Source organism: Magallana gigas, chromosome 2 (assembly GCF_963853765.1).
Source record: "Magallana gigas chromosome 2, xbMagGiga1.1, whole genome shotgun sequence".
In the NCBI taxonomy this organism is placed as follows: Eukaryota; Metazoa; Mollusca; class Bivalvia; order Ostreida; family Ostreidae; genus Magallana; species Magallana gigas.
Window position 1 is genome coordinate 7,918,696 of NC_088854.1, and position 15,638 is coordinate 7,934,333.

The 15,638-nt window shown below is 33.0% G+C and overlaps 2 protein-coding genes and 1 long non-coding RNA gene across 4 annotated transcripts; 2 read left to right on the forward strand and 1 right to left on the reverse strand.

Annotated features, from left to right (window-relative positions):
- Positions 1 to 39: 39 nt before the first annotated feature.
- Positions 40 to 6,490, forward strand: LOC105323094 (platelet-activating factor acetylhydrolase IB subunit alpha2). Its single transcript, XM_011422059.4, has 5 exons — positions 40 to 200; positions 1,951 to 2,040; positions 2,606 to 2,722; positions 2,852 to 2,974; positions 3,270 to 6,490. Exons 1-5 carry the CDS (start codon positions 57 to 59, stop codon positions 3,579 to 3,581), a joined length of 786 nt encoding a protein of 261 aa, XP_011420361.2. The 5' UTR covers positions 40 to 56; the 3' UTR covers positions 3,582 to 6,490.
- A 2,122-nt stretch (positions 6,491 to 8,612) lies between these two features.
- LOC105323095 (uncharacterized) lies at positions 8,613 to 9,975 on the reverse strand. The gene is made up of 2 exons (XR_010710704.1): positions 9,422 to 9,975; positions 8,613 to 8,841 (listed from the first exon to the last, which is right to left on the reverse strand). It is a non-coding gene; the product is annotated as an uncharacterized lncRNA (long non-coding RNA).
- Positions 9,976 to 10,056: 81 nt separating this feature from the next.
- Positions 10,057 to 14,555, forward strand: LOC105323129 (uncharacterized). 2 transcript variants are annotated; one of them, XM_066074809.1, is made up of 15 exons: positions 10,057 to 10,355; positions 10,828 to 10,920; positions 11,008 to 11,062; positions 11,165 to 11,190; positions 11,278 to 11,332; positions 11,845 to 11,864; positions 12,220 to 12,280; positions 12,494 to 12,513; positions 12,649 to 13,163; positions 13,345 to 13,358; positions 13,503 to 13,566; positions 13,722 to 13,738; positions 13,967 to 14,027; positions 14,194 to 14,204; positions 14,355 to 14,555. In XM_066074809.1, exons 2-9 carry the CDS (start codon positions 10,834 to 10,836, stop codon positions 12,781 to 12,783), a joined length of 459 nt encoding a protein of 152 aa, XP_065930881.1. In that variant the 5' UTR covers positions 10,057 to 10,355; positions 10,828 to 10,833; the 3' UTR covers positions 12,784 to 13,163; positions 13,345 to 13,358; positions 13,503 to 13,566; positions 13,722 to 13,738; positions 13,967 to 14,027; positions 14,194 to 14,204; positions 14,355 to 14,555. The 2 variants fall into 2 exon arrangements, with proteins under 2 accessions (XP_065930881.1, XP_065930882.1); XM_066074810.1 differs by having other exon boundaries at positions 10,057 to 10,273.
- Positions 14,556 to 15,638: the final 1,083 nt, after the last annotated feature.

Sequence of the window (15,638 nt, forward strand, 5' to 3'; positions counted from 1 at the left end):
AACTTCTCCTAAGTTTTGGTATGTTTTCACAATGTCTTTTTCGTAATGATCTGCGCATGCTTTATGTATCATACTGCTTCCGGAGGATCGATTGCTGCAACATTTTATTAATTTATGTGTTTTTCTATAAAACTATGAATTCAGCAACTGTAGCACAGCCTGTGGAAGACGTCCAAGGGGACGGAAGATGGATGAGCCAGGTTTTTGATTAATGTCATCGTTGTTTTGAAGACGCTGTAGACTTTTTGCAACTTGTTGCATCACATGTCAACATCTGAACAAATAGCTAGGGTAGCAAGACTGATACTGAATTGGATGCTCTTCAGCGTAAAGAAATATAACGGCAGTTTTTGGTTGAAACAAAGCATAAAGAATAAATTGAGGAGATTTTATAACTAAAGTAGTTGACCAGGTCCAGTACAATCTCTTGATTTAGCTATATAGCATGAAAAAGCTATATATAGCTTTATAAAGCTATTCAAAATAGCTTGATAAAGCTATTTATGTGCAGTTTTTAAAGAAAATATTTATTGTAAAAAATGGACTAAAAATCACAATTAACTTGCTACTCATATTTTCACAATTGACCATTATAAACTTGACCACAAATAAAGATAGTTTTAACACTGCAGCTTTTAAACACTAAAAAGCAAAAAATATATTTCCATTGTTTGGGTAACTGTTTACCGCTTTGTGTGCAATGAGGCGTGGATAAGTATGATTTCTTCTCATTGTGATAAATTGTAACCAATCAATTACCTTGTTTACCATATTGTTAACCTCCTTTATATTTCATTCAAGAAGTAACTGTGTGGTTATGAATCAGTTGCCCCAAAACTTTTAGTGCAAAGTCTCTTAAGAAGACGCAAATTGATGAGTAATCTTTACATGCATTGTTCACAGAACAGTTCAAAGTTGAAAACTATCACTGGACTAAAGTGTGATTTTGTATACATGCTGATAAAATTACAAATTTAAGAAAAATGTATGACAAAATAGCTAAATGAAGCTACTCTGAATAGCTTAATAAAGCTATTTAGCTTATTCAAGCTATATAGCTAAATCTGGAGATTGTACTGGACCTGTTGACAGTTCAGCTACTATAAAAATATCGTGGGTTCCGTTGTATGACAGTTCCCCTAAAATAGCATTTCCGTTTTTTTCCGCAATTTTAGCGCCACAAAGACGTTACTGACTCTAGAGACGTATTCAACAGAGAGAGCGCTCGCCAACACTCCCTATACTTGCAACACAAGTTTTGGCGAGCACTCGCTCTGTTGACATCATGTTGATCGGGGTAAGTGCAAAGAAGGTAGTCAAATATATGGCACAGAAAAATTTTCCTACACGTTAACTTTTTTCCAGAGAGGAAGCGAGTTTAAAAGTCATTGGTGTATTTTATGAAAAAACTGAAGAAAAAACATAATGAAATATGTATTTCCTTTCTTAACCAGTTTTAGAAGGATTTTTTTCATGAAGGTTCATGTTTTAACTAAAAAAAATAATAAAACTGAACACTATTGCCGAACCTGGCTTCAGATATTAATAAATGCTGCAATACAATGGAACTCTCTAATTTTGAAGATTTTGTGAATTAAAAGTAAAACCCACAATAATGATGTTCCCCAGAAAAGCTAGTCTAATACAAGCTTTTTGAACAGCACTTAATGACATATTAAAATGACAACTTGGTATATCTTTTTTTTAGGGAAAAAATAAGTACCGGATATAATGAGATGCTTGTATACAATTTTACCAACTCAAATTTTTATAATTTACAGTGCTTTGAGCTTTTGCTAAGTGTAATATTATCTTATTTCTGTAATTAATGTATTTTAATGAGTCCAAGTTAATTTGCAAATAAATATAGAACAAAAGATTGCAGTAAAGGTCGTTTATTTAATAACCCCAATGAAGTATAATAACTTTGAGTTGTCTTTTTTTTTGTAGCATAACCGTTTCATAGCAGAAGGAAAAGAACGAGAACCTGAGGTTTTATTCATTGGAGATTCATTAATTCAGAGAATGTCACAAACCAGTGTAGGTTTTTTTGTTGTTGTTATATTCAGAATTTCAAAAGATATATATAGTTATCAGTGTTTTTTTCTACAGTCAATTTACTGAATTTAGGTTCAAATTTTGTCCCTTTTCCTTGTAGTGACTAGTAATTTTTTCATAATTTTACTTGCACTTTTTGCCCCCCCCCCCCCCCCCCTCAAAAAAAAAAAAAGAAATGATTATTATTTTAAAGATTAGAACACTGAAAATTAATAATGATACAAAAGATGGAGGTGGAACAAACTAATTTAATTACAGTTTATTTTTATATAGTATTACTGGTACTGGTTTTTCACATTTGACAAACCTTAAGATGATTTTTTCCAATTTGAAAGCAACAAGACCCTTTCTAAATGCAGAGAAAAATCTCTGGCAATTATTGTATCAATATAATTACATACCACAGTAACCAAGGTCTTCTTACAACATATAATATAATTTGCACATGATAATTTTTTTAATATCTATATGTCCTAAATGTATGATCATATATACATGCATGTATAAGTGTTTGTATATTGAGAAAACATTTACAACTGTTTTATAGCTTTGGGAGAGCATGTTTGAGCCACTTCATTGTCTAAACTTTGGAATTGGTGGAGACCAGACCCAAAACATTTTGTGGCGATTGAATAATGGAGAATTGGAAACCCTAGAACCCAAGGTAATGTCAATGTTAATTTAGTGTTCAGACAAAAAAGAACATTTAAATTTGTAGTTGATAATAATTATACATGTATAGGGATTTTCAGTTCAAATGCTTTGCATGTTGACATTCATCATTCTTCTGTAGGTGGTTGTGCTTCTTGCTGGAACAAATAATTACAGTAATACTGCAGAGGAAGTGACAGATGGGATCATGGAAATTGTCAGTGTTATCCAGAGCAAACTAAAAAGCTCCCACATCATTGTCATGGTAACATTACATAAACTGACTTCCATTAATGTAAAATCTTTTTGTTTTTAGATGTAATTTAAATGAAAACTCTGTGTTTTTAACACCTGATATCAAGTATTCTATAGACTGTTTAGTTTTCCAAGATGTAACTATAGGTCTAAATTACTATTTGTAAGAAATATCTATAAAACTTCTATATAGTGAAAATTCTCAATCAATCAGTGAAATTCTAGCCAATAGCCCAAGTGACCAGTGAAGAAAAAAAGTATTCTGAAATAAATAATGGTAATTCTTATATTTCTTTTAATCTTAGGGATTACCACCCAGAGGAGAAAAACCAAACAAGTTGCGAGAAAAAAATTCTGCCATTAATTTTAATTTATCTCAAAATCTTGAAAACATGGCCAATGTGAGTTTCCTTAACATAGATCCATCCATGTTTGTGCGGGAAAATGGTCTAATTAGCTTCACGGACATGTACGACTATCTCCATTTGACAAACACTGGCTATCAAAAACTGTGTGAGCCATTACTGGAGGAAATTCAGAATGTGCTGCAGGTATTCGTGAAGGTTGAAAATACATCAATGACAATATCTACGACGGTATCTGATGTAGACGACTAAGACGGCTGACGGTAACCCACTATTGTGATACTCTGGAACCACAACCATGGCAAACGCTTCATTTATTACCAATGTTTTACTGCCTTTAGATGGGTAAAAGGAACCCTGCTTTGTTGTGAGTGAAGTTGCTAATACATGTATCAATACATATTCCTGTATTGGAAATGTATGGTTTTAGTTGGGTTTTATCTTTAAAGATAACATTATGGATTCATCTTCAAATATAAAAATAAGTAATTAGGAGACACCAGAAGTTTAAAGTGATATTTACTTCTTAACTCCTACCAACTTCTTGTTCCATTTTTAAAGCTGAAAACTCAGGTTTAGTGTAATAAAAACCTGCCAATGTTTATATACTAAGAGAGTAAGCTTTTTAAGAAAATGTTATTGTTTTGGCAGTTTGTTCTTTTACAAGCATAGTGCAGAATTTTTTTTTGTTTTTATAATATCATGTAACAACACTTAGACTTGAGGCTATGTTGGATGGTCTGTACCCATTTATATTCTGTTCATGTAAATGAAAACCTTGAACTGATAGTCTGAACACAAAGTATGTAGAAGCAGAAATCCCTCTGGGGATAACATTTTGTTTTGTTGTCTAATTTCATTTCGTGTAAAAGATAGCCACACTATACATGTAACCTGATACAAATTTCTTTGTGCATTTGATTTCATTATTAAAAGATATTTCTAAGACAAAAAAATTATACATAATAATGTATATTTCTGCTTTTACAGTATGTAGGAATATATGTGTCATATTATATTGTATATACCTTAACCTTGTATACACAGTTTTTAAGTCTAATGACATGTAGAGTCTAATTTCATTCATAGGATTAAGGGAAACGAGACCTTTAACCTAAAAACAAGGATTATTGTAAACATGATAATGATTGCATGGGCAAAATATTTCTGATGTTAAACCATGACAAAGGTGTCACAAGATTAATCGTCACATGCAGAGCTTCAAATAGAAATACCAAATTTTTCTGTCAATGAAATAAGAATAATTCTTTCCCTTTGCCAAAATATATCCATGATTACAGCATAAGTACTATTTCAGAAACCTTTTTTTTCTTCCTCGCAAATTTGCAATATGTATGTGTATGAATTTGAATGATATTGTTTCTATTGCCAGGCGTGTTTGGTTTATGAATGAGGTGTTTCAGTATACAGCAATAGATCCAAATCTGAAATTCTGTCATCATCTTTGACATAAAACTGTTTTGCAATGACCTCATATATCTGTGCAATATTTTAAACTACACAATACCATATAAAACCTTTTTCATGATACATGTACTACAAAGCATGGAATGCACAATAGCTTCATACACATGCACATGCTAGGTACTTAGTTTGCACATTAGCTGCACAGCAATAGTTAACATTTCCTGCAGGATTTTGAATCATTTTCTAGTTGTCTAGTCCAAGATATATGTTATGACATTTGTAATTGATGGTGCATTTCAGTTTTGAAAGTATTTTCTTAGTGAGTTGTTATACTGGAGTCCTTGTGAGCTGGTCTACACTAGAGCAAGCATACCAGTCTGATTTTCTACATTCCAAGTATTGTGCAATAAGTGTTTGATTCAGGTGAAGTTGACAGTTAATGAAACAAGACTTTTTTCCAACAGTTTTAGCTGAAATTTGTTTTCCTTTATTCAATATGAGAATTAAGAAAATTTGATTTTTTATTTTTTTATTCCTTGCACATTGATCTCAGTGAAATACTCTTTGAAAGAGAAAATGGCATATCAAACTTCCTCATTACCGGGTAAATGCATGTTTGAAAAAATTCTAACAGATATTTATAACATGAAACATGAAGATGTAGAAATAATAACGGTCAAAATTAGATTATCTAAACTAACAGGTAATGGATTTCTGGTGCTTCTTGACTTACAGCCAAGAATTTTTTTTCCAATAATATGATTTAGATATTTTCTGAGCATTGATTTTGTTAGTGATTTTATTCCTGTTGTAATGTCTAGTTGGATCCAGGTATGGCAGGCTTGTAGTCTGGTACCTCAATCACATCAATGCAATACGAAAAAAATCCTGAGTTGAAATCCTTCGCTTCTGATAATTTACTTTTGATTTTATAATCTTATGGAGTTGTGCCTTTAATTGTTATGTTTCCATTAAAAAGTGTTATTTAGTGAAATCCTGGATTTTTCACAAAATGAAAACAAAAATGTTTTTTCTGATTTATTTTGATAAGAGTTGGGGTAAATACATGTACATGTTAAGTGTTGATTTTTTTTTCATTTTGCTTACAATAGCCCTAAAAATGACAGCTTCTGATGTTAAAAGTTATACATTTTTGTACAAAAATTTAACTTTGTCTTTACGAAATTTGTATTTGCATTCTTGTTTGCTGGTTAACAAAGAACATGTAAATATTTGTGTGATTAATCTTTCGTCTTTGGAATTATTTTATTTCTTTAGAACTTAGTAGTGCTAGCTGGGCTGGCCACATTTTCCTATGTAATACATGTAGAAGTATGGATCTATATAAGGAGTGGTCATATTTTCACAAAATCTTTAAGATAAATGAAAACAGCAAATGTATATGTTTAAAAAGACAACTTTTTTTTAACTCCCACTAAACTAACATTGTTTATTCAATTGTTTACCTTGTTTAACCGAAAACACATTATCTATTATGAAATAATGGTATTATTATAATGTTGTCAAATGTCCAGCACTGTACAATTGTATGAAATACTCAATTATTTTTAATTATTTGACTGTCTGAGTTATATCGTTTATGGGCTTGTACAGTGTGTCCATTGTTCATGTGATGTGGACCTATTATTCTGTACATGTATGTATCAGTGAAGGCTGTTGGCGGGTAAATGTCACTTGTATATGTATGCAATGCTAAATACAGCTACCACATACATGGTGTTGTGTCTTATCTGAAGGAATCTGTACTAGTGGATTCTGGAACTTCTCAGGCCACAGGAAAGTCTCTTCTATAGTTCCCTGCTTCTGTTACCCCAGTCACAGTCACCATTTAGACTCCATTGATAATTTGGTTTGATGTTTTAAATTGTGTCACTAATTGCGTTTTACTATCATAAGGTACATTTGACCCCTTATCAAAAATATTTAATTTAGAAATTTCTGAATTAAATATTTTTGATAAGGGGTCAAATGTACCTTATGATAGTACACACATTTTAAACAAGCAAACCTTCAGGGGCAGTGACTTAGCAAGAGGTTTCTGATAAAAATATAAAGATAGATGCTGGTGTGTTATGTTCATCCGTTATGACGTACGTCGTAATTCAAAAAGAGGTTACCGATCATTGACTGATCGGGGCCGATCATTGACTGATCGGGGCCGATCATTGACTGGTTGGGGCCGATCATTGACTGATTGAGGGGCTGTCCTGGGCTAGGATCCTATATTTTACCTATTCGGGAATGAATGGAAAGTTGTGAATGTTTGATAAATGACTCAGTGACCCAATAATGATTGGAAATCAAGGTCAGTGTACGTGTAGGGTGACCTACTATGTTATCTGGACCACTACAATGTACATGTACATCTATAACATTAGGTAGTTCTCTTTTTATATCCCATGCGCGGATCTAGAGGGGGGGTCGGGGGGGTCCCGACCCCCCTGGAAAATGAAAATTTATTAAATTTACATAGTAAAATTATCGCGAAAATATGCCTCGGACCCCCCCTGGCAAACACAATTATCCTTCGGACCCCCCCTGGAAAAATTTTCTGGATCTGCGCATGTATCCTATGGTTAAAGTATTAGGATGGGACTTGATAGTATTTAAAAATTATAGAAAACGGGGTCCATTTTAATTCCAGTTTTTCATAAAAAGACTTATGAAATAGTATTTACACGTACATTCAAATATGTCCTGTTTCATTAAAATGTTACTACAAAACTTGGATAACGTGAAATGCATATTTGGGAGGCATAATTTCTAACATATTTTTGTTATAGTTACATGTAATGAAGAGTTCAAATGGCGAAGGAAAAATCATTTGAAAAAAATTTCATATTCTGAAATCAAAGTCCCATCAATTATAAATTTCATTTGCTATTAGTTAAAACAATTCTGATCTTTTTCTTCGCCATTGCTCTACCAAAATATTGTCTGGGCTATACATGTACGTGTATTTTAAAGTCGGTAAACTATTTCTATGCTAAGTTGCGCAATTGTAGATCAGAATTTTTTTAAGCATCTCAATATTATAGAAATTAATGCGACTATACTTTTGATATTACTATTTAAAAAACAACAGATTTATAACTTTACTTTACCATATATCTCTATGCCAAGTTTTATAATTGTAAGAATGAACTTTTTCAATTCCTTTCAACTCAGTATTATAGACATTTATTCTAAGACTAATATATTTTATTTATTTTGTTAGGCAAGAAGCCTCTTATCATAATGTTATTTCAAATCCAGCGCTTATCATATACAGCTATCTATGCCATTTTTTAGTTCTTATAAATCGGGTTTGGAGAAAAAAATAATGAACTAATGATGAATTTTTAATGAATAACAACTTTGTTGAACACACTTTGAAAATCATTGTATAAATAAAACAGACAAAAGGTGGATACAAAACATCTGAATGATAAAAAAGTACAAAATGCTAATTTATACACACTCAGACCCACAGAGAATCTTGGACTGCCAGTATGAAATGAGGAGGTACCAGTTAATCGTTCGAACACGTTCGTCACACACAGCTCGCTGTACAAAACGTCCCATACGTTGTCTGTGAATTCCTGGCAAGTCTTGGCGAAGAAGACTCGAGTCTGAAAGTCATTTTAGCGCCCTCCATTACATGCTCATAGTGCTTAATTGGTTGGTAATAAAACTCCTGTAACCAATCTGTTCTACACTCCATTACCCTCGTAACACGGAGGACGCTACCCCGCAATGTGATGCTGTCTGACACCGCGTGATCCCACCGTGTTTTAGCGTGGTCACTGTCATAGAACACCGTGTCAAAGCCCCCGCGGTTGGAATCGTTTTCTTTGGAGGACGTCCGGGGACAGGACAAAACACAGGCGAGCCACACCGTCCGCCTCCTGTCCCGTCAACAGGTGATAGTGAGGGAAATCCGTCCATCTCCGAACATCACACAAGTCCTCGATGTCCACACAGTGCGCCACCGCGCGCAGGTAGAACATCAGTTTGGCCAGGGGCCGCCGAGGAACCTTGTCCCCTGAAATGTCCATCTCGCTGGCTCTCAGAAGGCGCTTTGCTACAAAACGCGGCTACCTTAGTAATATGATGCAGTAATGTGCGCGTGATTGGGCTATAAATAAACTTCCTGTTTATTCTTCGTCATATTAGCGTTAAGTATATACTAGATAAAGTGGATAACTTATTTATGCGCACACATGTAAATCATTTACCTATTGCTATCTTAATAAAACTCATTCAAATTATCGGATAAGGTTTTTTAAAACCCTTTATGACAACCTGTTTCTTAGATTCTATAGCTGGTCTACTGTCGGTGAACGATTCATACATGTTTGTGTATTAGAATTAAAACTTTTTGCATTTTGTTCAACGTGAAATAAATATGAAAAAAAAAATATAACACTTGCGATATAACAAAGCATAAAAGATTTATTTTAGTATTTCGTTTTGTTGACCACAAAATATAAAATTTATTTAGCTGAAATGATATTTTCGCACACAACTAAGCATTTAGAGAAATTTTCAGAGCTTACAACATAATAGAGGAGAGAACGGAGAATAACAATAAATGGATGAGATTGCTGATTCCTGCATTTATTATATTTATAATGCCTAGTCATATATTTTTTTCAACTTACATCTCGACTGCATGACGCTGAAAGATCTGTCGCTCCTGTGTTTGAACGATGTAAGACACCGGTCATCCACTTAGTAAGAATTAAATCACCATCAGCCGTCCGGGAAACTTGATGTAAAGTACAGCGATTCCCCAGTGTTTGTCTGTTTTACAGAAACTGATGTACTCGTATTGTAAACTCAGTGTTACAATGTCCAGGAAGATTTAACCGTACTGTGCACCGAATATGGAAACCGCAAAATTAATATTGACAGCACTTTTGCATGTTTTCAATACAAAAAACTGCTCACCGATATATCCAGACAGGCTATTTTTACTCGTGACTCACTCATGCATGCAATAATGCAATATTAGTTTGTTTTTCACATATTCAGTATTCAAAGCACATTTTTAATGCTATCTTCAACAAACACTAACCAACTAAGTCAATGCACAGATATACGATCAAACAATTATATTCATTATAATCTTTCCATTTACTCAATACTGGCCAAAATTTAAGATATATATCATTAATTGTCGGTCCTTTTACATTTAATTATGAAATATCGGGGAGGGGGGGGGGTGGTTAGGGAAAGAACTGCGTTAATTCAGTCTCAAATGATTCATCAAAAAAGAGAAGGGAAAGAAACCAGCAATATTACAAATCATATCAGAAACATCCAAATTCTACGAACGTGAAGATCAAGCTGAATTCCATGTTGCCTGTTGAGTGCATCAACAAATTGACAGATGTTAACGTTGTCAGAACATCATTGATGAATTGTTTTGTGTTTATTGCATAATTATAGCTCTTGTTAGAATAGGGAAGCGATCGAACACCGATTGGAAGACACGGGTCATCGTGTACAAGGTGAGTCCTGGTCCAGGACGGCCTATATAAGGGACTACCACTCCACACTGACTTCAGTTTCTCCTATTCCCTGCTCTGATAGGTAACTCAAATAGCAAAAATGGATTAGCATTTAAAGCATTACCTATTATATAGAATTTAGCGTGCAATCATCTTTTTACTATTTTTGAAGGCTAATATTTGTAAGAAAAGAAATAGCAAGAATTGATTGGTTTGTGGAACTTAATTTCATGGGTTACCATTTAAATAGGAGCACTGAATTGTTTGGGCGTGTTCTTGACGGTTAAGTGAGTGCTATTCACGAAATCCACGAACATTGGCAACCGCGAACAATGATGGCTTAAACGTTGATGTTTTAAAGTATAAATGTATAGATTGTTGCATAAAAATAAATTTGTAACCCGCGTCTTATGGTGAAAAGCAGTCGTGTTTCTTAAGAGAGTTAATGGAGAAAATACTTGGTGGATGAAAATATTTTACAAAAGTTCTATACATGCGGTATTTTCTTTACATTCTTAGTCTTGAATGTCTGATGGTTTTGGGATCTTTTTCAGTTAAACATGGCCTCCATTCTCTATCTGGGATTCGCAGTGGTTGTTGCTCTCGCCTCTGGTGTAGATGCCCAATCCCCCAGACGATGTAGTTCAGTAAGTCTAATAATACAAGACAACAATCCTTTCCTACTTATTCTTCCGCTTTATTTGTTTCTGACTTCTTGTTTGGTTTTATTTTAGTTTCCCAGAGATACCTGTCCAGTAGGATACAATTGTGTAAACGGATATTGTGAAGGTACGAGACAACTCTTAAACACACAATCAAAAGCTATCAACATTATTCAATGACTTTTTTCTGAAAGTAAAATAATCAATGTGGTTTTTTTTCCTTTTTCAGAATCGTCCTCACCATTCCCCTGCCGAGTAAGTTAGATTCTGATTTTTTTATCACATACCGTCTAATTCAGATCGTCGTTTGTCTCTGATTAATGTTGAATTGTTGTTTTTCAGTCTGACTTCGAATGTCCCAGAGACTACGAATGTATCCGAGGCCAGTGTGTGAGACGTGAGTAGGAAAAAGAGAAAGTTTAACCAAGTCATGCTAAGAAACTGTAGTAAATACCTCAGTTATCTTTAAGTTATCATACCTGTCTCCATTAATAGTATCTTATCTTAGGGAATTTTTAATGAATATGGACTGGGGACAAATAAAACAACTTTTAGGGTTTTTTTAAGGATTCAAATGTATTAAAATCTTTTAGTCTTAATATAATGTTCTTAAGGCAGAGTCCAGCTGTTGAAATTATTTAAAATATATTTATAAGAAATTAGTTATCAATATGCAAATGTTTCCAAATCATGACAAATATCCTACTTGTAAAAAAATTGTTATCAGTTTGTTTGACCAACACAGGAGATATCAAATTATGATCATGAGCTTGTTAAACTAAAGACACCTCTTAATTTAGTCAAATTGTTAGGGATATATGAAAAGTAAAAAAATATGCCGGGGATTACGATTGTATTTCAATTCAAAAGAAAGAGAGAGAAAGCATTGATTTTTTTTTACTCTTTTAGGACCTCGAGACTGCAGAGTGGTAAGAAATATTAATATAATAATATTCTTTTGCCAATTATACTCAAAGGAAAATGATATAAGTTTACTATAAAACAGTATTTTCACGTAATACAGACTTGGAAATATAGTTTATACCATTTGAATCTTTACTTTACCTTAGTCCTTAGTCTAACCTTTAGTTACCTTGTCGTATATGTAGTAAGATTTCTCCAAATGGATAAAACAATGTTCTCAGTATCGGTAAAAATGGAGGAATAAAAGTAAATGTTGCGCGCATTTTGTTTTTGAAGAGAGGTCAATTAATTTAGCTCTCAATATCTGTGTAAAATAAGTTCATGATTGAAACACTAATTTCTCTTATATTTTCTTCAAAGAACCCATTTATCTGTCAACCATTTGAGAGATGCAACGAATTTACTGGGCGATGTGAGACTGGTAAGAACATTTTGTGGATAAAAATAAACTAGATATTACGAGGGTAGCTCATGTATTTCCGTAAAAAAGCACTATTTTTCAATTACCTATGTAACAATAATACCTTGAGTACTTCTAAAATTCTACAAGATTAAAATTCCAATTTTGAAATTCGGACTAATTTAATCATTCTTAAAAATGAAGCATTTCTAATATTGTTTTCATGAACCACAGGTGGCGATGACTGCCGACGTGTAAGTAGAACTGTTTTGCTGATTTTGAATAATTCTAATTATAAAAGGGTTAACGTCAATTGTTCTGAATCAAATTTTAACTATTGCATCAACAAATTGTAAAACTGATTTAACTACTGTATCTCTTTCCCAAAGAACCCATTCATTTGCCGTCGCCCTGAAGTTTGCAACAGACAAACCGGCCGTTGTGAACAAAGTAAGTTTTTTGTAAAAAAGAACAAAAATATCAATGAAAACCAAGAGAAATATCGGTACAAATTATGTCGGTAAAATTACGCATTTTAACCTACTTTAATTTTTAAGAGGTAAAAATAATTATTTGTACTTGAACCAAAAATTATTTTTCGAGATAAATTTTTTAAAAAAAATATACTCCAATCACTATCCCAATTTTATTTCAACCAATTAAAATTATTTTTATGTTTTTGTTTTCAAAAGGCTGCCGATTTGTGAGTGTTCTCATCTAATAAGATTTTAAAATTTCATTTCATGAAGAAATGTTCATCAATATGAATTTAATTGTATTTATAAAAAAGAAACTAAAACGACAAGGTTCGTAACATAGCATATATTTCCCTTAAAGAACCCATCCATATGTGGACCCTTCGAGACCTGCAACGGTCTAACTGGTCTTTGTGAACCAGGAAATTGTAAGTTTTGGCACTAATTTGGATTTTTCTTCTATATCGTGTATTTTGACAAAACACGAGACGTACCATAAAAATAGAATTGTTAATGCAATTTTGAAATAATCATCTGCTTTTGAACTGAAAGGAAACATGATTTGGTTTTTTTTTTCTAAACATAAACCTACTCCTATTTTTCTCATAGCTGACTGCCGACCGGTAAGTAGTCCTGATTCACTAGACTTTGAAAATTTCAATTTTTAAAGAACTTCTGTCAATATGAATCAAATCGTACTTAAATCACAACCTCTTATCGACAATACAAAATCAATATTTGTAACTACTCGTAAACTTTCCTCTTAGAACCCATCCATCTGTGGACCATTCCAGACCTGTAACTTCAGAACTGGCCGTTGTGAAAGTGAGCGTAAGTCAATATCAAAATTCAGAAGAAAAAAAATTTACAAATGATTTTTATATTAATCGCCACAAGTTGGAATAGGTACCGATATTGTAGAAATAAATTTTAAAAAAATTAATAAATATTTCCTCCAATTTAAATAAGTAATTATATATTTTCAGCAGGTGATTGCCGAACCGTAAGTAGGATTGCAGGAATAGTATTCCAATTTTTACAGAAATAACATTTGTTGGGAAATTTATATATATAAATGACAATTGTATTCTTATTTTCGCAAGTGAAATTTCGCTAAAGTAAGATTACCTTGTAAATTATCTAAAACTTAAATGACATAAGAATAAATGTCAATCAATGAAAAAGGTGAAATGGATCCAGAAGCTCTAATTGTATTTTTCCACGCCTTTAGTTTCAATGTCCACCTGGCCAGTCATGCCAGTACAGATTTGGAACTTATCAGTGCGTTCAAGGCAAGTATCATAAATACAATTTTCACGGGTAATACAAGACTTTTTAACTTCTAAATTTCTATATTACGCGGGCTTTATGAATTGAGATAAAAAGTCCCCCAGTTTAGCAATTATCAGAAGGAAAGAAATATTGTATGTCTTATCTCTTTCTTTCTTTTTTTTACAGGATGCCGACCTGTAAGTTAAAAATCACCACTTTTTTAAAATTTGATATTATCTTGCACTGGTATATTAATTTACCAAATACATTAGACAACCGTTATTTAAGATTTCATTATTGAGTGTCTATATATATCACCTTTCATTTGTCTTTTCAAATAATTATAGTTCCCCGCCCGTGACTGCCCTCGAGGGTTTTACTGCAGACGAGGCGAATGCGTTCGTGATTTTCTTGGCGCTGCAGGAAGTATATCCGGTGGTGACCCTGCTACTGGAACCGAGGCTGCCGACACTGGAAGTGGAATGTAAAGCGATGTATTGTCTTATGTGATGTTTGTATCATGTAAATAAATTTGGGGTTGTGATTCATTGTTGTGTTGTTGTTATCTGACTTTTAAATTTTAAAGTTAAATGAATATTATATGAAGTTTAGAACAGGAAATACGATCGGCAGGTGCATGTGACGTAGTGCACAAAACACCCACGAGGTGTTCCTTCATCTTGTTGTTATGATGTAAGTTCAATTCTTCTGATGTTGGTACAAATATCAAAAACACGAATAAAAAAATGCAAGTTTCTATTTCACATGGCACCGAACACACAGGTGCTTGTGGACTGGACCGTGCACTACCACCCCCCCCCCCTTTCTATTTTTTTTCAATTTTTTTTTAATTCTTTTATTAATTATCGTTAACAACCCCTTATATATGTCTCCAGTCGAAAAATAAAAGAAATATCACGACTCGGTAGCATTTTATAATCACACTCGTCTCTCTTTATATATATAGGGGAAACGAGTGTGATTATAAAATGCTACCGAGTCGTGATATTTCTTTTATTTTTCGACTGGACACATATATAAGGGGTTGTTAACGATAATTAATAAAAAGAAATTAAAAAAAAATTGAAAAAAAATAGAAAAGGGGGGGGGGGTGGTAGTGCACGGTCCAGTCCACAAGCACCTGTGACCGAACACAGGGCCTGGCGTGTATGCATTCATTTTCGGCGGACTTCAAAATGTAGAATGATAGAAAATGTTATGATGTAAGAAACTAAAAGAAAAAAAATATAGAGATACTTAGCTTGAAACTATCAAAATTGTCAAAGTCACAATGAATATTTTAAAGTTAGTATGTTTAAGGTACACAGATAAACCAATTATCGTTATGGTAAAAATTTTAAAACCAACGGAATTTTAATATTATGTGCCAAATTTCGTTCTCAGGTATTTGTCAATTGATCTCCCGTAAACATTTCATTTTCTGAAAAAATTATTCTAAAACTTTTTGTAAAAAGATGTTTTTTTTTAATTGGTATTTTTGTCTAATCAGAACTTTTTAAATTGAAATTTCAAATTTCCACAGGCCATGATGGCTTGAACTTGAATCCAGTCTTAAAACTCTTTAAACGAAACATGTCCGTACAAATGTCGGCAACACCAATATGATGATT